The sequence below is a fragment of the Salvelinus namaycush genome, chromosome 33 (assembly GCF_016432855.1).
Source record: "Salvelinus namaycush isolate Seneca chromosome 33, SaNama_1.0, whole genome shotgun sequence".
Taxonomy (NCBI): domain Eukaryota; kingdom Metazoa; phylum Chordata; class Actinopteri; order Salmoniformes; family Salmonidae; genus Salvelinus; species Salvelinus namaycush.
In genome coordinates this window covers 20,663,801-20,681,821 of record NC_052339.1, presented here as the reverse complement: position 1 = coordinate 20,681,821, position 18,021 = coordinate 20,663,801, and the positions used below count along the sequence as shown (strand labels likewise).

The 18,021-nt window shown below is 46.9% G+C and overlaps 1 protein-coding gene across 1 annotated transcript in view; it reads left to right on the top strand.

Moving 5' to 3' along the window:
• LOC120027686 (polycystic kidney disease 1 like 1) overlaps positions 1-17,969 on the top strand; it is a 44,363-nt gene extending 26,394 nt beyond the window's left edge. Inside the window, exons 37-62 of the mRNA XM_038972678.1 lie at positions 372-458; positions 640-847; positions 3,325-3,431; positions 3,643-3,862; positions 4,359-4,532; positions 4,608-4,794; positions 5,013-5,107; positions 5,250-5,623; positions 5,777-5,861; positions 6,037-6,225; positions 6,328-6,446; positions 6,649-6,759; positions 9,401-9,580; positions 9,943-10,177; positions 11,666-11,770; positions 13,473-13,777; positions 13,967-13,981; positions 14,089-14,103; positions 14,257-14,271; positions 14,482-14,641; positions 14,725-14,859; positions 15,103-15,357; positions 16,027-16,188; positions 16,344-16,484; positions 16,695-16,813; positions 17,018-17,969. Of these exons, the coding sequence (XP_038828606.1) occupies positions 372-458; positions 640-847; positions 3,325-3,431; positions 3,643-3,862; positions 4,359-4,532; positions 4,608-4,794; positions 5,013-5,107; positions 5,250-5,623; positions 5,777-5,861; positions 6,037-6,225; positions 6,328-6,446; positions 6,649-6,759; positions 9,401-9,580; positions 9,943-10,177; positions 11,666-11,770; positions 13,473-13,777; positions 13,967-13,981; positions 14,089-14,103; positions 14,257-14,271; positions 14,482-14,641; positions 14,725-14,859; positions 15,103-15,357; positions 16,027-16,188; positions 16,344-16,484; positions 16,695-16,813; positions 17,018-17,576 (4,357 nt within the window). The 3' untranslated portion in view covers positions 17,577-17,969. The remainder of the gene's footprint in view (positions 1-371; positions 459-639; positions 848-3,324; positions 3,432-3,642; positions 3,863-4,358; positions 4,533-4,607; positions 4,795-5,012; positions 5,108-5,249; positions 5,624-5,776; positions 5,862-6,036; positions 6,226-6,327; positions 6,447-6,648; positions 6,760-9,400; positions 9,581-9,942; positions 10,178-11,665; positions 11,771-13,472; positions 13,778-13,966; positions 13,982-14,088; positions 14,104-14,256; positions 14,272-14,481; positions 14,642-14,724; positions 14,860-15,102; positions 15,358-16,026; positions 16,189-16,343; positions 16,485-16,694; positions 16,814-17,017) is intronic.
• Positions 17,970-18,021: the final 52 nt, after the last annotated feature.

Genomic DNA, 18,021 nt, shown 5'->3' with positions numbered 1-18,021 from the left:
ATAAAATAGCCTTTGTCCTCATAGGGATGTGGGAAATGTATCCACAGGGATAGAAGAACCAACACACACACACGTTTTGTTCTTCTATTCTCGTGGGGACCCTAAATTAATTTGCATTCAAAATCCTATTTTCCCTAAACCTAAACCTAACTCTCACCCTAACCCTAGCCCTTACCCTCACCCTCACCCTAATCATAACCCTAAACCTAATTATAACCCACGATGGAATATTTCTTGTTTTACTGTCCTTGTGGGGACTTTTGGGGATTTTAGGTCCCCACCAGGACAGAAGAACCAACCCCCCCCCCCCCCCCCCCCCACACACACACACATTCTGTATACACGGACACAAACACGTGTGTGTGTTCTAGCTGTAGGCACTTGAGCCCATTGACCGTGGTCCAGCAGCAGATCCAGAGCAGCCATGATGACTCAGCAGACCTGGCCCAGTTCATCAGGTCAGTCAGACCACAGGATGGCGGATTTGTCATTTCAATGTTCATAAAGAGGGAAGTATGAGTGTTCAACTTAATTATGGTATTTTGCCATAATATGTCTCTCTCGTTTCCCCTCATCAACCCCTCCCCCTTTCACTCTCTCTCTATTTCTCCCTCTCCCTCCCCATCTCTCTTCCCTCAGTCTCCCCAGTGATGTGACGGTGGTGTGTGTGTGTGTGGTGTGTGTGTGTCTGTATGCTTTGGGCATGGTGGTGTGTAAGAGAGCTGACCTCATCTCAGAGAGGAACCAGGGAGTCTACTACCTATCTGATAACGCTCCTTCAGACACACACCTCTACTCTGTTACTATACACACCGGCCTCCGCTCCTCACCCAGCATGACCGCCAAGGTATAGTACGCTTTCCCCCCATTTTCCAGAACTCTCCCTTCTTCCTCTCTCCCTCTCCCCATACTCTCTCCTTCCTTCCCTCTCTCCCTCCCTCTCTCCTGTCCCATTATCTTCTCTGTCCTTCTATCGTTGTCCTCCCCTATCCTTCTCTCACCCCATTGGACATTTTTGTAGGGGTTAATACATTTTTCGTAAGGGAAAATGAAGTCTGAAATTTCAAAGTGGAAATGACAAACTTCAGATGCCTTTTACACCTCAAATGCACTACAAGTTCAACATTTCCTGTACTCATTATACCCCTCGTCCGAGTCATTATTATACATCATTCTCTTGTGGTAAAAGTTGTGGTAAAAGTAAACAGCCATCTATTGGTCATTGTGGAGCTCGATGGCAGTGAATGTGATGTAGTAGACTCCTCTCACTGGTGCTGTGAAGATACCTGCATCAGAGGAGAAGCAGGGAGACATCAGCAAGGCACTGTTAGTAATACTACCCTGTTGCTGGATTCAGTTTGTATAATTGAGCCTGTCTGGAGTGCCAAACAGGTGAGGTTTACACTTTTGGGACTATCCCATGGGTTCCATTGTACAAAGCAAGCTCAATCAAGTGCAGCTAATGTATGCAGCTAACACAGGTCTGGTGGTCAGTACCTGTAGTTGGGTTGTTGGCCTTGCTGATCTTGGTGAAGACTTTACTGGGGGGCCAGTAGGAGGCACTCTTTCCTCTGGTCTAAAAAAAACATCCCAATGCCCCAGTGCAGTGATTGGGGACATTGCCCTGTATAGGGTGCCGTCTTTCGGATGGGACGTTAAACGGATGTCCTGACTCTCTGTGATCACTAAAGATCCCATGGCACACTAAGAGTAGGGGGGTTAATCCCGGTGTCCTGGCTAAATTCCACATCTGGCCCTCATACCATCATGGCCACCTAATCATCCCCAGCTTCCAATTGGCTCATTCATCCCCCCTTCTCTCCCATGTAACTTTTCCCCAGGTCATTGCTGTAAATGAGAATGTGTTAAAATAAGGGTAAAAAACCCTGAAAAAAAACCTCTAGACCAGTGGGCTGTCAGTATTGAAGGGTCCTACACCATTTGAATCTGTCAAACCAGCAGAGAAGGCCACCTTTGGTCTGTCTGTGAACACAGGAGAGTCAACGCACTCATCATTTTCTATCAAGTACATTTGTTTTGTTTGTAGAGTTGTTGCTGGTACTTCTGTTGGATGAACCAAATACATCTTCATATTCATAGATAGTGGTGCTTTACCTGTATTGTCTTTCTCCAGCTCCTCCACCTTGTTCTTCTGGAGCTGCAGTTCAGTAGTGGTGATGCTCAGCTCCTCTCTAAGAGCCGTCACCTCCTTCTCACTGGCTGGCACTCTGGCCCTCATGGCTGACAGTTCAGCTGCTAGAGTTGGAATTAAGGGAATTAATGGAACAAGTAAATTATTTCACATCATAATGAACAACATTAGCTTTTACATGTCTGCTCCTACCTGCATTCTTACGTTCCATGCTGTTCAGCTCCATGCTCTGTTCCACCACCAGCTCCGGCACGTTTCCCCAAAATGTTCTTCAACGTTCTTGAACAGACTTTGAGGTAGTCTACATTTGCTCCGTTTGGTGGGTGTGACGGGTTATGGCTTGAAGCAATCTGACGTATTTGAAGGGCAGCGGTGCATTGTGAACCCACAACCTAACCCCTCGCCGTGTTTCAACTGGTCGTTCTGAAAAGCACTGTTTCCGTTTAATTGAACGTTGCATTAGGTTTTTTGCACTGAACGCAGCTCTGGGGACTTTTCTTCTCCAAAATGTATGAAAATAAAATGATGGTGACACCATTCAGATATAATTTTCCCCTCCAAAAATGAGCCTAACAACATATTGGTCCATATTATCAGGCTGGTGTGTTATTTAGCAATAAGTATTATCACCTGAAGCCCAAACGATGCAGCATAGTGGCTATAAATAAATAGCATGGGATTGCCCATCTGTATTTTTGCTTATCTTAGCTAGATCAGTGCTTCGTTAAACGGGTGTCCTGGGATGTTAAATGGGTGTCCTGGGACGTTAAACGGGTGTCCTGGGACGTTAAACGGGTGTCCTGACTCTCTGTGATCACTAAAGATCCCATGGCACACTAACAGTAGGGGGGTTAACTCCATAAAGTCCATAGTTACATGTTTTTGTTTAGTAATAAGACCTGTCCTTTCATCCTTATGTTTTGGTGTGTCAGTCTCTGTGTGTATGTGCCATCTGAATGTGTAATACTGTCTTTTACCCTCATATCTCATTCAGACACAGGCACAGACAGACACACACACACTGCAAATACACACACTGCAAATACACATTGCAAATACACACACAACCTGTATTTATCAAGTTACTATTACAACATGTTCACCTCATTACATACATTTTTCTGAGCAAACCTAGCAGAATTGTCTGATGTGTGTGTTTGTGTGTGTGTCAGGTCCATATCGTGCTGTATGGGGAGGATGGGGCGTCACAGACCAGACAACTACATGACCCAGAATGCCTTCTGTTCAGAAGGAACTCCAGGAACACCTTTATACTGAGGTACGAAACAACATTACAGCTACAGTATCCGCCTTTACAATGCACTACTATACATCTCTGTTTTTGTTTACTATGAGAACTGTTGTGTCATCAGTCAGCCCAGCCAGGCCAGCCAGCATGTGAAACCCTCCCTCCCTAGCAGCTGTAGCCACAGAGACAGAGACACCCCCGTACTAATACCATGTCACTGTTTGTGTGTGTCTCTCTGTAGTACTGTAGACAGTCTGGGCCCTCTGTGGGGGCTGCACCTGTGGCATGATAACACTGGCCCCTCCCCCACCTGGTACCTCAGACAGGTGGAGGTGTGTGAGGTGAAGGGCAAGGGGCGGAGCTGGCTGTTCCTAGGCCAGTGCTGGTTGGCTGTTGACGAGGGTGACAGACAGGTGGAGAGGAGACTCAGGGTCTGTGATCAGGGGCCAGGATTCACCAAGGTAACACACCTGGATGCACACATGTACACACATGCCACACGCAAGCATACGCACACACACACGCGTGTGCGCACGTACACACACCACACACACACTCTCACACCAACAGGTGATTCCCATTCAAAATTCTATTTTCCCTCTACCCTAAACCTAACCCTTACTTCTAACCCTAAACCTAACAACCCCTAACCCTAATTCTAACCCTAATTCTAAACTAAGACTGAAATAGATTTTTTACAAATGAGGACCGGCAGGCAGAATGTCCTCACTTCTCTTAATTTTAGTTGGTTTACTATTCTTGTGAGGACTTCTGGTACTCACAAGTATAGTAAAACATGAACACACACACACACACAAACTCATTGTCTAATGATGTTCTTATGTCATGTGTTGTTATGTCATCTGCTCTTAATATGTTATTTTGTCATGTGTTGTTATGTAATCTGCTCTTAATATGTTATTTTGTCATGTGTTGTTATGTCATGTGTTTGTGTAGCTGCTGTATCTGAAGCTGTCAGAGTACCTGTCAGACTTCCACCTGTGGTTGTCTGTGTACAGTGGTCCCTCCCCTAGTGTGTTCACTCACACACAGCGCCTCAGTGTGTGTCTGCTGCTGCTGCTGGGGTACATGTGTGTCAACACGTTACTCATATCTGGCCTCGACGACCAAGTGAGTCAATCAATCAATCAATCAATCTGTCATTATGGGCAACTACACTGCCCATAATGCTGTGTGTTGTTCCAGTACACCTTAGAGCTGGGCATCATCGACGTGTCTGCCGTTTCCCTAACGACGGGGTTGCTCAGCGCGCTGGCTGTGTTGCCCGTAGCGACCGCGCTGTCCTTCCTGTTCCGTCAGCCTGAGGTTAGAGTAAAGAGGTCAGAGATCAAACAGGACATGGTCAGACTGCCAGACATCTACTCTATAGAAGGTAGAACACACACACACACACACACACACACACACACACACACACACACACACACACACACACACACACACACACACACACACACACATGCAAGCACTCACTATGGCCTGCTATGGTTCTTTCTTGTGGGTGGTTGAGAACAGGTGAAAGTGAGGGAGTCAAGTGATAAATCTCTGCTCTCTCTATCTCTATATCTCTGTCTCTCTCTTTCCACCAAGCTGATGCGCTGATCGTGAGTGACTGTGTGTTTGACTCTCTCTCCTGGAACAATCTGCAGCAGTGGGCACAGGAGGCCTGGAGGAAGAAATATGAGGTGACACACTCTTCCTGTTCTTACACACATTTGGGAAAATATGTGTTTGGCTTCTATTAGATTTCCATTTTACCTCTTAGATATTATATTTGTTTACTTAATATTAGGTATCATGTTCCTCTCTCTATCTCTCATGTCTCAGGGCTCAGTGCCGAATAGGGATCTGGTAACTCAAAGAGGAGATCTGGTAATACGGGGCAGTCAGGATCTGGTAAGGGATCTGCTGACCCAGGAGAGCGTCTCCTCAGATTGCAACTCCAGTGGTTTTGACAACAGCTTGCTTGGCAGGTTGCTAGGCAACAGTGTCCCAGACAACAACAGCGTTTGCAAGGAGAGGGATCGTAACCTCAACGATAGCCCCAAACTGCTAGGCAACAACCAGGTGGGCAACAGTACCAGCAGATGCTTAGGGGGCAGGCTCAGCCCTCTACCCCGCTGGAGTCACCTCCTAGCCTGGGTACTGTGTTTGGCCCTGGGCCTCTCCTCTCTAGTGGTCACTATCGTCTTGGGGATCGGGTTAGTACATAAGACAAGGTAGCTATCATACTGTATTAAAGAGTGATACAAATGATTACAAGTGATACACATGGTACAAGTTATTTACCAGGGCGTTATTGTTTTTGTGTGCGTGCGTGTGGATGCGTGTGTATGTGTGTGTGCGTATGTTAGGTTCAGCAGCAGTAAGACTTTACTGTGGATCCATTCCGTCTTCTTCTCCCTGCTCTCCTGTGTCTTCCTCATCCAGCCAGCCATGGTAAACCAAACCCCAACGAACAAAACACAAACCCAACCTAGCATGAACCCCAACTTAACCCAAACCCAGCCAAACACAAATATAAAGCTAACCTTTGCAAACCAAAAGTGGTTGCCGTCAATAATTTACTCAGAAAAACATTGATGGAATTGGTCTGTTTGATTTTCTTTTCTAGATCCTTGCCGTGGCTGTGGTGGTCTCCTTCTGGCGCAGGAAGCGTCCGGACTTCTCCAGTTTCTCAGGAGTTCCTGGGTTTCAGGCAGAAACTCTGAAACTGTGGACCCAAGATGGCTCCTGTGTCCCAGAGCTCTTCCTGCTCAGCCCTCCTCATCCGCCCCAGGAGAGATACTCACACTTTGACAGGGTAACAACATCATCCTTCTCTAACAGACAATCAACTGCTCTGGATTTTACTCTATATTATTTAAGAATATATTAAGAAAAGTCTTTGCTGTGTTATTGACAGGTGCTGGCGGCCCGTCAGAGGGCTCGGTATCTGCGTCTGGTACGCCCACCCACTTCTGGGGAGCTGAGGAGGACAGGGGGGAGGAAGAGGAGAGAAACACTCATCCGCAAAACACTCAGGTGTGTGTATGTGTGTGTGTGTGCCTGCGTATATATGTGTGTGTGTTTCTGACCCAGTCTGTTCCCTCCATAGGGAGATGGCAGTGTGTTTCTGACCCAGTCTGTTCCCTCCATAGGGAGATGGCAGTGTGTTTCTGACCCAGTCTGTTCCCTCCATAGGGAGATGGCAGTGTGTTTCTGACCCAGTCTGTTCCCTCCATAGGGAGATGACAGTGTGTGTCTCCATGCTGTTCCTCCTACTGTGTGTAACCTATGGCAGCTCCTTTAGAGACCAGTATCACCTCAACCATGCTGTCCGAACACAGTTCACCAGGTAGGAGGGGAACAGGAATATTATCCCTTGTATCCGCAGTTTGTTGCTTGTTGTTAGCATATTCATATGTATACATTTTCACGATCAGTATGAAACAATTATTTTCAACAAAATTTAGGAGCCCACATAACCCCTTCCTGTCCATCCAAACGCATGAGGAGTGGTGGAACTGGACCTTAACCAGTGTACTGGATGGTCTGGACTGGGACACCTGGTATAACAACATATCAGCAACTGGGAAGGTGTGTGTGTGTGTGTGTGCGTGCGTGCCTGCCTGTGTCTGTGTGAGAGTGTGTGTGTCTGTGTGCGTTTGCCTGTGTAAGTGCGCACATGTGTTTTACACCCTCTTTATCTCCCCTCATGACAGGCAGGTGCTGTCCAGGGAACATGTATTCTGATAGGAGAGCCCATCTTGAGGAAGATTGATGTTTCCAACGCATCCCAATGCCAGGTAAACCAGGGGGAATGGACACATCTCATTTAACTGACTGGAAAAACACTGGGGACTGTTAAATGTTGACGTTTAAATGGCTAGGAATTACTCAGTTTTTTTAATCCTCTGTAAAACTGCAGGTTCACTTGTCCACCAGCAGAGGCTAGTGTAGTCAACATGGAGTGTATTTGAGGAATTCAAATCAAAGGAAATTACATTTTCACATGTGCCAAATACAACTGGTGTAGACTTTACCGTGAAATGCGTATATGAGCCCATTCGCAACAATGCATAGTTAAAAAGTAAGAACATTTTCAAAAAATACAAAAGGAAATAGTAGCACAATAAAATAACAATAACGAGACTATATACAAGGAGTACTGGTACCGAGTCATTTAGCAGGGGTTAGAGGTAGTTGAGGTAATATATACATGTAGGTAGAGGTAGAACGTGACTAAGCAATCAGGATATACAATAAACATAGTAGCAGCAGTGTATGCAAAGAGTGTGAAAGTGTGTCTATGTGTGAGTGTGTGTTTTGTGTGTGTGAGCGTATGTAGTCGTAGTCTATGTATGTGTGTGTGTTGGAGTGTCAGTGTAGTATGTGTGAGTCTGTGGGTAGAGTCCACTGAGTGTGCATAGAGCCAGTGCAAATAAAAAGTTGGTCAATATAAATAGTCACTACAGTCTGTAGCGCCATGCATTCAGATGCCAAGCAGTTTCCATACAAGCGGTGTTGTAGCCAGTCAAGATGCTCTCAATGGTGCAGCTGTAGAACTTTTTGAGGATTTGAGGGCCCATGTCAAATCTTTTCAGCCTCCTGAGGGGGAAGAGGCGTTGTCATGCCCTCTTCACAACTGCGTTGGTGTGTTCGGACCATGATAGGTCCTAAGTGATGTGGACACCGAGGAATCTCTCGACCCGCTCCACTATAGCCCCTTCGATGTGAATGGGGGCGTGCTCTGCCCTCCGTTTCCTGTAGTTCACGATCAGCTCCTTTGTCTTGCTGACGTTGAGGGAGAGGTTGTTGTCCTGGCAGCACACTGCCAGGTCTCTGACCTCCTTCATATAGTCTGTCTCATCGTTGTCGGTGATCAGGCCTACCACCGTTGTGTCGTCGGCAAACTTAATGATGTTGGAGTCTTGTGCGGCCATGCAGTCGTGGGTGAACAGGGAGTACATGACTAAATCTGCAGCCCTGAGGGGCCCCCGTGTTGAGGGTCAGCATGGCGGATGTGTTGTTGCCTACCCTCACCACCTGGGGCCCGTCAGGAAGTCCAGGATCCAGTTGCAGAGGGAGGCGTTCAGTCCCAGGGTCCTTAGATTAGTGATGAGCTTGGAGGACACTATGGTGTTGAACGCTGAGCTGTAGTCAATGAACAGCATTCTCACGTAGGTGTTCCTCTTGTCCAGGTGGCAAAGGGCAGTTTGGAGTGCAGTATAGATTGCGTCATCTGTGGATCTGTTGGGGTGGTATGTGAATTGGAGTGGGTCCAGGGTTTCTGGGATGATGGTGTTGATGTGAGCCATGACTAGTCTTTCAAAGCATTTCATGGCTACAGATGTGAGTGCTATGGGGCGATAGTCATTTAGCAGCTAGGTCACCCATGATACAAGTCAGTATTCGACGACCATCCATGTCTGAGGACGTCGGGAGATGACATGGTAACCGGCCACTAGGGGCAACAGTGAGCACTCTTACCTTCAAGTAGGTTTCGGTTTTGCCAAAGGTTGCATGTTCGAATACAGCGATAGAAAGTTGTTTTTGGCCTATCCCAAACCTTAACCCTTACCTTCACCATTCAGAGTTAATACCTAACCTTAATATTTTGGAGTTAATGCCTAAACTTAACTTTAAACACTTCGATATTTTACGTTTGGAACAACTTCGAAATTTGGCATTTCAGAAACGTGGATGAATGTCAAATTCTGATGTGAGACTGTGAGAGCTTGTTGCATTTAGACAGGTTAACTTGGCGTTCTTGGGCACAGGGACTATGATGGTCTGCTTGAAACATGTAGGTTTTACATACACAGTATTGCAGTACAGCTCAGATTTTACTGTCTGTGCAAACTATCACAATGTCTATGTATTCCACATTTAATTTTGCTGTGAGTGGTCTACTTTCTTTAGAAACTAGAAAATTAAGTTATTGTCTGTGTGTTTGATAGCTAAATGTATCCTGCTGGGTGAACCCATAACTAACCTCTGACCTCCCCTCAGGTGCCTCCTATAATGGCGACCTTGTTCCCAGAATGCCTCACGGCATATCCCCCACGTGAAAGAGTCTCTGGGATGGCGTTACCCATGGGGGTCAGACTTCGTCTCTGCGGTCAACTCCAGTGTTACACAGGAACTGGGACCACAGTACGACTGGGTCTAACACGGTCAGAACACAACACAACCACTCAGCACCATTATCTCAAAGAAACTACCATGTACATGAGTAAACAGACTTGAACTTTTTTCACATCATGTATGTATCACCAGGCTGTATCATAACCGGCCGTGATTGGGAGTCCAATAGGACGGCGCACAATTGGCCCAGCGTCGTCCGGGTTTGGCCGGTGTAGGCCGTCATTGTAAATAAGAACTTGTTCTTAACTGACTTGCCTAGTTAAATAAAGGTTCTTATTTTTTTTTTAATGTCTGTTCCCCTGTTCTACAACACAGACCTGAGCTTAGTCTATGATAACAGAAACCATGTTGCTGATGTCATCATGTCCTCTCTGCTCTAATTAACGCCCAGGTCAGAGTTTGTGTCCAGGCTAGAATCCCTGAGGTCCGCTGGCTGGCTGGACAGACTAACGGTAGCCATGGCAACCCAGTTCACCCTCTACAGCCCCCCCACCAACCTGTTCAACAGTGTGAACCTGATGGCCGAGAGATTACCTGGTGGAGCTTTGCACACCTCCGCCCATGTCCAGTCAGCTAGGGTCTACCATTCCCCTACTGTGTGGGACTACTTCAGTATGGCATGTCAGGTAACACCATAACACTCCTAGTCCCTAGCCCCATCCTCTAACTAACCTCTACCATATCCCCTAACATCTAACCCAGTGGTGGGAAAGCATTTGGCTTGAGGGCCACATAGGGATTTTTAATAGTGAAGATATCAAAACAATAAAATAACACACATGGAATCATGTACTAACCAAAAAAGTGTTAAACAAATCAATATATATTTGGGATTTTAGATTCTTCAATCTAAAATGTGCACCCCTACACCATCACACCTCCTCCCCCATGCTTCACGGTGGGAACCACACATGCAGAGATCGTCCGTTCACCTACCCTGCATCTCACAAAGAGACGGCGGTTGGAACCAAAAATCTCAAATTTGGACTAATCAGACCGAAGAATAGATTTCCACCGGCCTAATATCCATTGCTCGTGTTTCTTACCCCAAGCAAGTTTCTTCTTCTTATTGCTGTCCTTCAGTAGTGGTTTCTTTGCAGCCATTCAACCATGAAGGCCTGATTCCTGCAGTCTCCTCTGAACAGTTGATGTTGAGATGTGTCTGTTACTTGAACTCTGTGAGGCATTTATTTGGGGTGCAATCTAAGGTGCAGTTAACTCTAATTAATGTATCCTCTGCAGCAGAGGTAACTCTGGGTTTTCCTTTCCTGTGGCGGTCCTCATGAGAGCCAGTTTCATCATAGCGCTTGATGGTTTTTGCGACTGCACTTGAAGAAACTTAAAAAATTTCTTGACATTTTCCGCATTGACTGACTTTCATGTCTTAAAGTAAAGATGAACTGTTGTTTCTCTTTGCTTATTTGAGCTTTTCTTGCCATAATATGGACTTTGTCTTTTACTAAATAGGGCTATCTTCTGTATACCACCCCTACCTTGTCACAACACAACTGATTGGCTCAAACGCATTAAGAAGGAAAGAAAGTCTGCATATTAACTTTTAACAAGGCACACCTGTTAATTGAAATGCATTCCAACACCTCATGAAGGCAAAGGGTGGCTACTTTGAATAATCTCAAATATTAAATATATTTTGATTTGTTTAACACTTTTTTGGTTACTACATGATTCCATATGTGTTATTTCATCGTTTTGATGTCTTCACTATTATTCTATAATGTAGAAAATACTAAAAATAAAGAAAAATCCTTGGATGAGTAGGGTTGTCCAAACTTTTGACTGGTACTGTATATTATGTGTTTACTCAAACCTCCTGCGGCCCGAATTGAATGGGCTCACGGGCAGGAGTTTTCCCACCCCTGATCTCTTCCCTCCACGACAACCCCCCACATTCAGTCAGATAGGGTCTGGTCTTCCATCCACTGTCACACAGGACTACTAGCAATAAGCAGTGAGAAGTGAACTGTGAGCAGTGAATTGTGAGCTGAGCTAGAACAAAGGCCCATTCTATTAGTCTTATCTCAGACATGAAGGCCAATGATATCTGAAGGTGAATATGAGCTGTAGCTTTGTTTGCCTTCATCTCTCCTCTCCAGCTCCTTTTCCTCCTCGTCTCTCTGGTCCAGCTCGTCCTCCAGATCTGTTCTGCTAGAGAGAAAGGCATGCTGGGATACTTGAGAGACCCCCAGAGTTGGCTCCAGGTGAGAGAGAACCCCCTCCCTTCTCTCATACAGTATATACAGCAATACATTCTCTGTAAATCTGGGTTTGCTCACTGTAGTTGTCTGAGTTCTCTTTCTATCGTTTGATTGTGATCAAGCTAGCCTCTTCATACTCAGTCCTAAGCAAACTACACTGAACTTTATACCCTACAAACATTTCTCTCAGTAGGAATGTTCTTTCTGTTTGTTTAGCAATAATAGGTCAGTTTGCCCTTCTCTCTGTCTCCCTCCAGGCCAGTATACTCCTGGTAACCCTTCTCTCTGTCTCCCTCCAGGTCAGTATACTCCTGGTAACCCTTCTCTCTGTCTCCATCCAGGTCAGTATACTCCTGGTAACCCTTCTCTCTGTCTCCCTCCAGGTCAGTATACTCCTGGTAACCCTTCTCTCTGTCTCCCTCCAGGTCAGTATACTCCTGGTAACCCTTCTCTCTGTCTCCCTCCAGGTCAGTATACTCCTGGTAACCCTTCTCTCTGTCTCCCTCCAGGTCAGTATACTCCTGGTAACCCTTCTCTCTGTCTCCCTCCAGGTCAGTATACTCCTGGTAACCCTTCTCTCTGTCTCCCTCCAGGTCAGTATACTCCTGGTAACACCTCTCATTCTCCCTCCAGGTCAGTATACTCCTGGTAACACCTCTCTGTCTCCCTCCAGGCCAGTATACTCCTGGTAACCCTTCTCTCTGTCTCCCTCCAGGTCAGTATACTCCTGGTAACACCTCTCATTCTCCCTCCAGGTCAGTATACTCCTGGTAACACCTCTCTGTCTCCCTCCAGGTCAGTATACTCCTGGTAACCCTTCTCTCTGTCTCCCTCCAGGTCAGTATACTCCTGGTAACCCTTCTCTCTGTCTCCCTCCAGGTCAGTATACTCCTGGTAACCCTTCTCTCTGTCTCCCCCCAGGTCAGTATACTCCTGGTAACACCTCTCATTCTCCCTCCAGGTCAGTATACTCCTGGTAACACCTCTCTGTCTCCCTCCAGGCCAGTATACTCCTGGTAACACCTCTCTGTCTCCCTCCAGGTCAGTATACTCCTGGTAACCCTTCTCTCTGTCTCCCTCCAGGTCAGTATACTCCTGGTAACCCTTCTCTCTGTCTCCCTCCAGGCCAGTACACTCCTGGTAACACCTCTCTGTCTCCCTCCAGGTCAGTATACTCCTGGTAATCCTTCCCTCTGTCTCCCTCCAGGTCAGTATACTCCTGGTAACCCTTCTCTCTGTCTCCCTCCAGGTCAGTATACTCCTGGTAATCCTTCCCTCTGTCTCCCTCCAGGTCAGTATACTCCTGGTAACCCTTCTCTCTGTCTCCCTCCAGGTCAGTATACTCCTGGTAACCCTTCTCTCTGTCTCCCTCCAGGCCAGTATACTCCTGGTAACCCTTCTCTCTGTCTCCCTCCAGGCCAGTATACTCTTGGTAACACCTCTCTGTCTCCCTCCAGGTCAGTATACTCCTGGTAACACCTCTCTGTCTCCCTCCAGGTCAGTATACTCCTGGTAACCCTTCTCTCTGTCTCCCTCCAGGTCAGTATACTCCTGGTAACCCTTCTCTCTGTCTCCCTCCAGGTCAGTATACTCCTGGTAACCCTTCTCTCTGTCTCCCTCCAGGTCAGTATACTCCTGGTAACACTTCTCTCTGTCTCCCTCCAGGTCAGTATACTCCTGGTAACACCTCTCATTCTCCCTCCAGGTCAGTATACTCCTGGTAACCCTTCTCTCTGTCTCCCTCCAGGTCAGTATACTCCTGGTAACACTTCTCTCTGTCTCCCTCCAGGTCAGTATACTCCTGGTAACCCTTCTCTCTGTCTCCCTCCAGGTCAGTATACTCCTGGTAACACCTCTCATTCTCCCTCCAGGTCAGTATACTCCTGGTAACCCTTCTCTCTGTCTCCCTCCAGGTCAGTATACTCCTGGTAACACTTCTCTCTGTCTCCCTCCAGGTCAGTATACACCTGGTAACACCTCTCATTCTCCCTCCAGGTCAGTATACTCCTGGTAACACCTCTCATTCTCCCTCCAGGTCAGTATACTCCTGGTAACACCTCTCTGTCTCCCTCCAGGTCAGTATACTCCTGGTAACCCTTCTCTCTGTCTCCCTCCAGGCCATTATACTCCTGGTAACCCTTCTCTCTGTCTCCCTCGAGGTCAGTATACTCCTGGTAACACCTCTCATTCTCCCTCCAGGTCAGTATACTCCTGGTAACACCTCTCTGTCTCCCTCCAGGTCAGTATACTCCTGGTAACACCTCTCTGTCTCCCTCCAGGTCAGTATACTCCTGGTAACCCTTCTCTCTGTCTCCCTCCAGGTCAGTATACTCCTGGTAACCCTTCTCTCTGTCTCCCTCCAGGTCAGTATACTCCTGGTAACCCTTCTCTCTGTCTCCCTCCAGGTCAGTATACTCCTGGTAACCCTTCTCTCTGTCTCCCTCCAGGCCAGTATACTCCTGGTAACTCTTCTCTCTGTCTCCCTCCAGGTCAGTATACTCCTGGTAACACCTCTCATTCTCCCTCCAGGTCAGTATACTCCTGGTAACACCTCTCATTCTCCCTCCAGGTCAGTATACTCCTGGTAACACCTCTCTGTCTCCCTCCAGGTCAGTATACTCCTGGTAACCCTTCTCTCCGTCTCCCTCCAGGCCATTATACTCCTGGTAACCCTTCTCTCTGTCTCCCTCCAGGTCAGTATACTCCTGGTAACACCTCTCTATCTCCCTCCAGGTCAGTATACTCCTGGTAACCCTGGTGTACTACATCTACTACATCTATCAGTCCATTCTGACTCTGGAGGTCGTTGACCTGCTGCAGCGACACGACTTCAGGACGCATGTGGATGTCAGCTTACTGTCTACCTGGGAACAGGTGAGAATGGGAGAGAGTGAGGTGTGTGTGTGTGTATGATGATGATGATGATGATGTTGATGATGAGTCCTCTGTATCTCCAGCACACCCATACACTGCGTGGCATACTGCTCTTCCTCCTGGTGGTGCGGTGTATGTGTTTGTCGGGGGTTAACAGAACCATGGCCGCCTCAGTGACTCTACTCAGACTCGCCTTCTCCAGACTCCTCTGGCCAATGGTAAACAACCCACAGACACAGCAACCTTTCACCTTCTACCTTAACTACAAACAGTCCGCATGGAAACTATTTAAAATATAATAATCCTAATTTAAATGTAAAAAAAAAAAAGAAGAAGTTTCAAGTAACAGTTCAGTAGTACAGTTCAGTACTTCAGGTAAAAGTTAATTGGTTAAAATTCAAGAGGTCATTATGTTTCTAGAGTGTGTGCTTATGTTTGTACCGTTTCTATTCTGTCCCCAGCTGTCAGGAGTTGTCCTGTTGGTGGCTCTGTCCTCTGTGGGAAACCTGCTGCTCCTGAGAAGGTCCTGGGGGTCCAGCTCCCTGCCCCACTCCGTCTTCACACTCCTGTCTCTCTCCAGGGGCCAACTGGGCTCCAGGGCCCCATCCCTGCCCATGGCCTCTCAGCCCCACCAGCTCCACAGCCCCAACAGCCTGTCTTTGTCTTTCTACCATGGAGCTCTCTGTCTCACCCTCACTGTGGCCTGGACAGCAGTGGTACTCATTAAACCTTTTGAAACACTTTTTATAATACTGTTTTTGTCAGGTGTGTGCGTACTGGTAGCGAAGTCAGGTGCAGGAGAGCAGAGATTTGTGAACAGGCGCACACTTTGAGGCAAAAGTGCAAAACGCGCAAAAACAGTCACAATAATTATGTTTAACAATAAACATCTTTGTGAAATACCACGGGAAAAACAAACCAGTCTGGCGCGTCAACAACAAACACGTAACACAAACAATCTTACACAAAGACATGGGGAACAGAGGAACAAATACATGTAGATTGATTGGGGAATGAAAACCAGGTGTGCAGGGACAAGACAAAACAAATTGATACATGAAAAATGGAGCGGCGATGGCTAGAAAGCCGGTGACGTCGACCGCCGAACGCCGCCCGAACAAGGAGAGGAGCCGACTTCGGCGGAGGTCGTGACAGTTTTGAAACACTTTTTATAATACTGTTTTTAAACATTTGTGTTTGATAAAATCCTTGACATAAATCAACTCGTTTCCCAGGTGATCCAGAGACAACAAACATACACGTAGTCTACCCTACAGTACTGTGTGTATACATCACCCTGTACTTTGTTGTTGCTTTATCCAGCCCTAGCAAGCTACATCAGTCTGCTGTAAACCCTCTGCTCCTGTCTGTTTGTCTGTCTCTAGTTGATTGGAATCGTCTCCTCGTTAGTGAGAGCTGCTAAACTAGCTGGTAGGAGGAGGAGCCTACTGACTCTCTGTGACGTGGTTGGCTACGTCAGGGACCGGGCGGCTGTGCTCATTGGCCAACGCAGACAGAGATGGACAGATAGCCATGCCCACAGGAGAGTGAGTGACCTTTGACGTCCATGCTAATGTCTGAAAGATAGTTTTGAAGATAGGACTGCTTTGCTTTGACTGTCAATGAAAGCAGAGAATAACCTTGTGGTTTAGATTGAGGTATGGAAGGGGTTAACTGGCTGATATATATTTTTTCTCCTCAGAGTTTTTACCTGGAGGAATTTGAGAGCCTGGTGGATGAGCTGCAGTTTAGACTAAATGCCTTCTCTAACAGTCTGCACCACACCCTACCTCCTAAAGATATCTTCTTCCCCACCCAGAGCCCGTCCAGCCTGGCTTCACAGGTGGGCACACCTGGGTGTCTCACCCACATTGTCTGAAACAACCCGCCAGTGTATATATGATTTAGGCATAACCTTTGAATATGTAAGCCTCTGTGAAGCAATCTAGGTGGAGTTACTTAGACATGTCCCACTTTCAATTTGAACTGGCCACCATCTCATGAGCTGTCTCTGACTCCAGCACAGTTTTAAGGGTGTGTGTTTCTTTTGTAGCGCTCTGCTGCCAGTGAAACAGCACACATGACTGAAGAGACACTTCTCAATGATCCCCCTGACATCACCAATCTCCCACTGACCTCCAGGGAACACTCACCTGACGCACACCACTACAGGTAAAACCACAACTAAATATAATTCACATCAAAAACAGCATAAGCCTGCCATAGAATGGCAGAGGTGATTCACTGAACTATGTTCTCCCAGTGACTACTTGATTATTTGAGTTTATGTTTAGGCTTTAGCTCAGTTAGCTAGCATAGCCCTAAGTCACTCAGATGGCCTGGGTTGTTAACCAGTTGTTTTTATTTCCATCCCAGGTCTCAGCTTGAGTTGGAGACCCTCCACCATCTGCAGCAGTCAGGCCAGAGGAGGCAGACCCCAGCCCCAGCTGGGGGACTCTCAAGTAGGGTAGGGACATCCGGCAGTCCCCTGCATAGTGGAGCACCAGGGAGGAACTCCCGAGAGCACCCATCAGACAGAAACCTCCAGAGCTCCACCTCCATAGGGGGGCCAAGCTACCTCTCCTCCCCAGATTCGGTGCACCTAGCTGAGGCTCGGACATGGGACAACATGCCTCAGATCCAGAGCCTAACAGGCTGGATAGATAATCAGCTGGTTAAGACTGTGATTCTGGAGAATCAGATCAGCCAGTGGACCACTGTCGGTCGGTCTGGTAAGAAGAGCCACAGAAGTCCCAGAAACACCCAATGGGCTACAGTAGAGGGGCCCAGCTCCAGATATACCACTGCTTCTGGGGTGGTGGAGGGCCATGGAGGGCCACACAGGGCTGTGGTGGAGGTTATGGTCCATGGGCGCCCGGAGACTGAGCCAGAGGAGGAGGGATTCCTAGGGACAGTCAGACAGTGCTGGGGTTAACACTGTATGGCGAGTCTAATGAATTAATTATCTTCATCAATATGCTATTCAAGAGGGATATTTTGAAAAAAACATGTTTAAATACTCTGTGTGGAGGGAATCAGGCTTAATTACAAGTATTCAGTAGGCGACTGCTTGTGTCACCATGTCTATTTTCAAAAACATTAAATAAACAATCTGCCCTGGTTGTAAAACAAATAAATAAATGGTGTGTAAAATACATTCTCAAATAAATGGTGTGCAGGATAGGGTGAGGGGAGCGCACACTGTTTCTTGAAAGAATGAACATTACAACATGGCTCACTGACTAACCAACTAATATGCTTACAGGACAGTTGCATTGTTGCAGCAATCCAGAGACGTCCTTGCACAATAAATAAATAAACCTCTTCATGATCCTGTTGATATCAAAAGTACTAGTACAACTTTTTTCTTGTTTTATGTT